At 41.2% G+C, this 8,737-nt stretch overlaps 1 protein-coding gene across 1 annotated transcript; it reads left to right on the top strand.

Moving 5' to 3' along the window:
• The first annotated feature begins 4,701 nt into the window (after positions 1-4,701).
• On the top strand, positions 4,702-5,690 carry LOC111545091 (olfactory receptor 52I2). The gene is given in 4 exon segments (XM_026447483.2): positions 4,702-4,747; positions 4,750-4,979; positions 4,981-5,497; positions 5,500-5,690. Coding segments are annotated over 4 exon segments (969 nt in total). The 5' UTR covers positions 4,702-4,716.
• Positions 5,691-8,737: the final 3,047 nt, after the last annotated feature.

The following is an 8,737-nucleotide window of genomic DNA, read 5'->3' as shown; positions in this document are numbered from 1 at the left end:
TCATTTCATTTATGACCTTCTCTGCATTAATGATTCTAGCTATCAATTCTTCCACTTTTTTTTCAAGATTTTAAGTTTCTTTGCGCTGGGTACATAATTCCTCCTTTAGCTCTGAGAAGTTTGATGGACTGAAGCCTTCTTCTCTCATCTCGTCAAAGTCATTCTCCGTCCAGCTTTGATCCGTTGCTGGCGATGGGCTGCGCTCCTTTGCAGGGGGAGATGCGCTCTTATTTTTTGAATTTCCAGCTTTTCTGCCCTGCTTTTTCCCCATCTTTGTGGTTTTATCTGCCTCTAGTCTTTGATGATGGTTACGTACTGATGGGGTTTTGGTGTAGGTGTCCTTCCTGTTTGATAGTTTTCCTTCTAACAGTCAGGACCTTCAGCTGTAGGTCTGTTGGAGACTGCTTGAGGTCCACTCCAGACCCTGTTTGCCTGGGTATCAGCAGCAGGGGCTGCAGAAGATAGAATATTGCTGAACAGCGAGTGTACCTGTCTGATTCTTACTTTGGAAGCTTCCTCTCAGGTGTGTACTCCACTGTGTGAGGTGTGGGGTGTCAGACTGCCCCTAGTGGGGGATGTCTCCCAGTTAGGCTACTCAGGGGTCAGGGACCCACTTGAGCAGGCAGTATCTGTCCCTTCTCGGATCTCAACCTCCGTGTTGGGAGATCTACTGCTCTCTTCAAAACTGTCAGACAGAGTCGTTCGCATCTGCACAGGCCTCTGCTGCTTCCCATGTTATCTTTTAGCTGTGCCCTGTCCCCAGAGGTGGAGTCTGCAGAGACAGGCAGGTTTCCTTGAGCTGCTGTGAGCTCCACCCAGTTCGAGCTTCCCAGCGGCTTTGTTTACGTACTTAAGCCTCAGCAATGGCAGGCGCCCCTCCCCCGGCCTTGCTGCTGCCTTGCAGTTATATTGCCGCAGACTGCTGTGTTAGGAAGGAGGGAGGCTCCGTGGACGTGGGACCCTCCCGGCCAGGTGTGGGGTATATTCTCCTGGTGTGCCTGTTTGCTTACAGCGCAGTATTGGGGTGGGAGTTACCTGATTTTCCAGGTGTTGTGCGTCTCAGTTCCCCTGGCTAGAAAAAGGGATTCCCTTCCCCCTTGCGCTTCCCAGGTGAGGCGATGCCTCGCCCTGCTTCAGCTCTCGCTGGTCGGGCTGCAGCAGCTGACCAGCACCGATTGTCCGGCACTCCCTAGTGAGATGACCCCCGTACCTCAGTTGAAAATGCAGAAATCACCGGTCTTCTGTGTCGCTTGCGCTGGGAGTTGGAGACTGGAGCTGTTCCTATTCGGCCATCTTGCTCCGCCCCCCAGTCATATAACCTGAATTTTTCTTTCACTCTTCACTACCATTCTACTTCAAAAGCTTTCCCTCATCTTCTCATGATCTATCATTGAAGATGTCTCACCCAGTAGCTACACAGCAAGGTTCTTACAATCTGATTGTGATGTGGATCTAATTTATTCAATCTGTACTGCGATATAGCATATCTTAAGCTCAGGGATTTTCTTTTTGGTTTGTTTCATACAGATCACAGTCTGTAATCATGTCCCCAAAACTTGATTTTTTAAATAAAACTCCTGAGGACTTTACCACAGCTGCTGGTAGTACCTAGCTATGGAACCCATCAGTGCTAGGCTCTGCAGGAGGTGAATTCAAGGGGCAAATGTATGTCCCAGGATTAGGACTGAGACCTTGATGAATGTTCATCTAATACTTGGCTAAGAGAGAAAATGTGTACCGCAGCAGATGGGATCAAGGCACAGAATTCCATTAATCTGATTTATTCCATTACTCAGAGAGGAGCCAGAACCCTGACAAGAAAAAGAGGTAGCTTGAGACAGTATCCAAGGGTAGGGATATGGTAACCTCTCATGATGAAAGTCCGTTTTTTCAGGAGAGGCACCGGAGGCGATAGTTAAAGCAGGCTAGTCTCGAGGCTTGGCAAATAGCACCTTTCATTTAAGATTGCCTGAACACCTAAGAAACAGTTTTTGAGTGATATATGACTACTATTATGTCAATACAAATCACACAGTTGCTGTGGTGATTCGTTAGGCTGAGCCCTCAAGATACAGTATTAGGGTGATGAGGGTTTTAGGAAGGAGATCAACTGTATTTAATATGGTCTGGTCTACACTTGAGATTCTAAGTCCAGGTCTGAAACACAGGCATATGTCCATGTCCTAAGGAAAGCAAATTATCTGAAAACAATAGAAAAAAGATTTGAAGCACTAATTTAGCCTGGAAAAATACTTTTCATACTCACCTCCACTGTATCCTTAATCTGAATTCAGTTTGGCAAGAGTTGTATGGTAGCAGAAATGTGAGCTATGCTAAGGCTTTCTTATTAGCGATGGGTTGTAGGAAAAACTAAGGAAAACTTTTTCACAAGTGTATGAAGAAAAAAAAAAATAGCAACAAAGCAAACAAAACAAAAAATCCTAAACTTGAGAATGGACCTAAAATGGAACAGACAGTGGGCTCCTATCATAGTCCAATGAGGAGAAACGTGCTGTGTACAGCCACTGGGTGAGGCATCTTCAGTGGTAGCTCATGGGAGGACAAGAGAAATTCTTCAGGCAATGAAGGATGAGCAGCTTTTTACTTTGTAAATGTGGTCTTCAAGTCACACACACCCATTTAAGGATGCTATTTGGAGCAATCTACAAGTATAGAATTCAGCAGGAAAAGCAGTGTTTTGTTTTCCTATATTATAGCTATATTTTATTTAACACCTATGTACCAAGCATCATGCTAAGCACTTTTACATAGCTTATCACTTAAATCTCAAAATATCTCTGTGAAGTAAGGATTATTAACTGTTTGATGGGTGAAGAAGTTGAGGCTTGGAGAGTTACATAATTTGACTGACGCAAAATGGCTAGCAAGCGATAGAGTAGGGTTTTCAGTCTAGGAGTGTGACTCTAGAACCAATGCTTTTTACCACTTTGCTATCCTGCCCCTTGATGATGTGGGACCAATAACATATTTTGACTAGGGTACATGAAAGTATGCAGGATTTGTATGCTATATTCTGATGAAATAGAATCTAGGGGTTCCATGAAGATCAACCAATGTCTCCCAAAGCGGGTGACATCACTAGAGGAAGAAGCCTCCCCTTTTAAGGAGTCTTCTCATATGGTGGGGAAAATGTGCACATGACCAAACACCATATGAAATCATGGAAACCAATCATCCTCAGGAGAGAGTAACTAAACAGCTATCACACAGGAATGGAATGGTTGTTAATGCTGACTCCTTTATATTCAGGTTTCTCCACTTAGATTGTTACATATTATATGATATGGTAACACCTGAATGAGGCAATAGATAGTGATTACATCAATAAACAGAGATCAACAAGTGGTGTACCTCAGCTGCTGGCTGTGCACAGCGGTAGCTATCTTTGTCTCATCAAACCTGGCCAAGTGAAGCCCCTAACCTTGTTTTATCCATAGTTGTCTTGTTGACTATCCATGTTGGGGTGGATGGACACCTGGGAGTCACAGCTTATACCTAAAACTTACCATAGTCACACACTGACTACATGATCTTGGCTAGAATATTTAATCTAAATTATGCAAACTGTGTTATATGAAATGGACATTTGTCTTTTTTTACAAATGGAAAAATATACATAGATTATGAATACTACACTGTTTTAACATAGTACTCGCATATACTATGTTCATAATAAAGTGCTTAACTTTCTTTTTTTTTTTTTTTTTTGAGACAGAGTCTCGCTCTGTCGCCCAGGCTGGAGTACAGTGGCCGGATCTCAGAAGTGCTTAACTTTCTAAAGGATAAAGCTTTCTTGTTTGGAATATCTTGGTTATCAGGAAGAGGGAGTTAGTTGCATTATAGAACCATAACTTATTGGGGAGGGGGGTCATCTATAAGGTAACCCTAAGATTTTCCTTGTAGTAGTTTAATCTATTAACAGAACCAAAGTGAATAGGATCCAGGGTAAATTTAGAGAAGGTAAGGATTATACATATTTATAGACAATTTATAATCTCCTGTAAAATGTGATGTTATTCTCTAATGGTTTTATTTTACTGAACTTATTAATGTATTTCATCAATCACAAGAATGCTGAATTTATGTTTTGTCTATGCAATTTACTGAGCATATAAAATGTGATGTTTGTTCTCAAGTTCTGGTTTCAACAGTAAATTAGCACACTGAGATAAAAAGATATTCTTTCCTCTGTTAATCATTCTTTCTGTGGAAATTGTTTACTGTATAAGTATATATATCTCCATTCAAGTGATATATCTTCATTCAAGTTGACTTGTGACCACAGCTATGGATCACAATCTTAATATAAGGCCATGAATAATAGACATGCACTTGAGTGCATACCACAAACTCATAGAGCACTGGAATTGTCGATTAAGTCCCTATTGGAGATTTCAGGAAGCTGCAAAAAGTGGTAATTAACTTAACGTGGGCATGAGGTTGAGTGAGGAAGAGAGCAGAACACAAATCCCAAAAGAAGGAACTCACAATCTGATCCTTCAACAATAAATAGAAACTTGTAAGGAGGATGAAAAGTAGCATAGTATTAGAAGTCATTTTTCTGATCCTACGATACCACCAAGCTGAGAATAACCCTAGGTTTTCTCAACATCACAAATGGGAACTAATCTTAAAGGACGGCATCGTTCTTTTACATCATCTATGCATTACCAGGGAAGAAGTCTCTCACCTGTGATGCTGGGTCCAGCCTAAAACCACACAATGGAAACCCTGCTTCCTTCCTCCTTGTGGGTATCCCAGGACTGCAATCTTCACATCTTTGGCTGGCTATCTCACTGACTGCCATGTACATCATAGCCCTGTTAGGAAACACCCTCATTGTGACTGCAATCTGGATGAATTCCACTCTGCATGAGCCCATGTGTTGCTTTGTGTGTGTTCTGGCTGCTGTGGACATTGTTATGGCCTCCTCGGTGGTACCCAAGATGGTGAGCAAGATGTCTCTGCTCAGTAGACAGTTCCATCAGCTCTAATGTTTGTTCCACTCAGATGTTTTTTGTCCACTTAGCCACAGCTGTGGAGACAGGGTTGCTGCTGACCATGGCTTTTGACCGCTATGTAGCCATCTGCAAGCCTCTACACAACAAGAGAATTCTCACACCTCAAGTGATGCTGGGAATGAGTCTGACCATCACCATTAGAGCTGTCACATTCATGACTCCACTGAGTTGGATGGTGAGTCATCTACCTTTCTTTGGCTCCAATGTGGTTCTCCACTCCTACCGTGAGCACATAGCTTTGGCCAGGTTAGCATGTGCTGACCCCATGCCCAGCAGTCTCTATAGTCTGATTGGTTCCTCTATTATGGCGGGCTCTGATGTGGTCTTCATTGCTGCCTCCTATATCTGAATTCTCAGGGCAGTATTTGGTCTCTCCTCAAAGACAGCTCAGTTGAAAGCATTAAGCACATGTGGCTCCCATGTGGGGGTAATGGCTTTGTACTATCTACCTGGGATGGCATCTATGCGGCCTGGCTGGGGCAGGATGTAGTGCCCTCGCACACCCAGGTGCTGCTAGCTGACCTGTATGTGATCACCCCCGCCACCTTAAATCCCATTATCTATGGCATGAGGACCAAACAATTGCGGGAGAGAATATGGAGTTATCTGATGCACTTCCTCTTTGACCACTCCAACCTGGGTTCATGAACACAATATCTGTTCAGATCTGGAGCATTCCAGCCACCTTCAAAGATGCCTTGGAGATTTGTGGAGCTGGATTGGTTTACCTGGTACTATAAGGAATTCTAAGATGAAGCTGTAAAGGATATCTTTGTGTCACTTTTAAATTTCTACCAAGAATATGAATGAAATGTTTCTAATTTTCTGACATTTTTAATGGGTTAATACAATAGTGTCTGAATTAGAGTAAGTTTGGTATAGAATACAGCTCTGGAATTTTTCCTTCTACAGCTTCTGACCCATATTTCCTACCTACTATCCTACCATCCCCTCTGCTGAAGAAACCAAGTGTTTGGTATCTCCCCTGAAACCTGACTGATATTCTCAGAACTGTTCTTTTCTCCAAGTGATTACATGGAAGAAGCTATTAATATATGACCCTGCCCTCTGGCCCAATAGTGATCTCACTCCATTTGGGTTCTATGTTCACACCTAGACCAGGGTCCTTCCCAAGTCATATGGTTTACTGTTTATCTAGGGAGATATAAACTTGGGATCAGAGATGGTCGTAATTCTACAACACATAAACTGGAAGGAGAAAATTGGGATTGGCCCATGCATCAAAGGCCAATCTCCAAGAACGGATGAAGAGAATAAGTCTTTGGTTCTCTGATTCCAAATCACTTTGGACACCCAGGTATATTGTTATGTTCTATAAAATACCACTTAACTTTTAAATGTATATCCTATTGTTAAGCTAGTTGGAGTTAGTATACCAATTACCAGCTTTTGGTTTTTAAGCAACAGAAGGTAAGTTAATACAAGTTTGGTTTTGGAAATCTTTCTTGTTGCTTCCTAGTCCCCATCTGTATAATTTAACCTTAAGGCATAGAAGAGAGGGATCAAATATACACAGGTCTTTCTTCTTGTGGGCACCTCTCAGGGGGTGTGCTCTGGGATGAAGAGGTTAATACAGAAAAATATAGATAAAGAAGTTGAAATGTAAGCACTCTTCTTCAGGTTACTGGATGCTTACATGATTTTCGGTTTTGTTTTTCCCTTTCAGAAACTCTTGAACTGAGTAATCAGTATATGTTAAAAGAAACAGATCTCATATATAAGAGATATGTACATTTAAAAATCTTAATAAAAAGATAATTTCCTACTAGTGTTAAAATTCACAGTGTGAGAAGAAACTGTTGACAGCAAGTTACTATATCTGAGTCTTAACACTTCCTGTCTATTGATAGAGAAAACAACATTAATTCAGAGTATTAAAAATTAAATAAATAACACATGGAAAGCAGATAACACTATCTCTGACATACTGTATGAACTTAAAAATATGCCCAATACATTTCTAATTCCATAATTTCAAGGGAGTAGTCCTATACAGACCAGTACTCATATGACAATTCTTTCAAATAGACAAGCTCCTTAGTAACTTAACATCCATACCTTTTGCTAATATTAGACTTGCTTACCTGCCAAGAATGTATTCAATTTTTGAATACCAGCAGAGTAGAAATCAACCTCTTAAAAATCTGATAATGATGTACTAAGGTCCCAAAGGGTAGTAAAGTGAAATTTTTTTCCCTCACAACCCCCTACCATAAAAACAAAACAAGATTATAAGGTTATAACATTAAAAAAAAAAAGATTATAAGATTATAAGGTTGTTAAACCCATTTGGTAAGATTTTCATTTTGAAATGTCACATTATTCTTTCTCCATAACTAACCTGAAAAATTGGCTAGGTCCATTAAATGAAAGCATATTGGATGCATTAAAGAATCTAATATAAAGCAACAAAGGTATAGTCCAGCCTGCACCCCAGGCACTAATTTCTTCCCAGCATTTCCATCAGGAAGCTTGCCCTACCAGGTCTGTGTTTCATTCTCATTGTTTTTTTCTAAAAGCAGATGGAACCCATTGCTAGTACTCAAGTATTTACTGAACCACATACTTCCCAAAGTGTGCTGATTCCTTTCCATGGCTACCCCGAATGGAAACACCTGTGCTTCTTACCATACATTCAGACACTGCCCCTGGCCCATCACATTAGGCAATGTGTGCTCTCTTAACCAGTGCCTGGGATGCACAGTAGACCCTTCATGTTTGGATTTTAAGAGATTACAACCAATCTTGATGGAAACAAATGAAGACTGCCTATCTGTAGGTAGTTGTGAACCTAAGGCTTTGCCCCTATGTCTCCTTTTCTTTCTTTTTTTGCAGTATCCTGGCATTTTACCCTCTTTGCAGCCTTCTCCCTTAAGGCTCAGGTATTGCCTCCCTCAGTTTCTCTGCAAAACAAGGGTAGGCAAAGCTCGTCCCTGCCTTGCAGTGAAGGCTTACACCAAACTGGGGATGCCACTCTAGGCATTGCAGGGAGCAGTGCAGGGACTCCACCTCCACGTGGCCACCTACCTCCTGCCCTACTAGACCACTTATGAATGGTACGGTAAAAGAAATTACCCATTAAATTCATATTTGAACAGAAGCATAATTAGGTATCCTCTAGTTTTCACTGCCCCTTTTAGATAAAAGCAGGTTATTTTTGTTTTGATTCCAGTCATATGAATGAAAGTTCCCTCACTTAAATATTTAATACACACAGACACGCACACACGCACATACACACAGTACTAGACTAGGGGTACAATGGTGAACAGACAAATAAGGTCCTTGTTTTCATATGGTTCTCAGGAGGGAAGTGTAAACAACTACTCTGTAGAAAATGGTTTTCAGGCACTTAGAGCTTCAATCTTCTTGTCTGGTCTTAAAAATCAGACAATCTGTAATAATGTGGATTGTTTAACCTTACAACTCTTCTAACAAGTAATCAGAGTACCCAAACAGGCTTATAAATGTAAAAAACAATCAAACTAACCTAACAGGGTACATTGCCAATGACGCCATTTCATTCCTTCCTTCATTCTAAGTTTGAATGAATTCATCACCTAACAATCCTCCGTTTCTAGGAACCTTCCAAGATTTGTCCTAATAGCGAAAGAACAACATTGATTTTTCCTTAACCCTTTTGTGCCAAGTGTCCACAGACATTAACTGAAGTC

The sequence above is a fragment of the Piliocolobus tephrosceles genome, chromosome 13, assembly GCF_002776525.5.
Source record: "Piliocolobus tephrosceles isolate RC106 chromosome 13, ASM277652v3, whole genome shotgun sequence".
Taxonomy (NCBI): Eukaryota; Metazoa; Chordata; class Mammalia; order Primates; family Cercopithecidae; genus Piliocolobus; species Piliocolobus tephrosceles.
The sequence above is the reverse complement of the archived record's forward strand: the minus strand, read 5'-3'. Positions and strand labels throughout refer to the sequence as shown.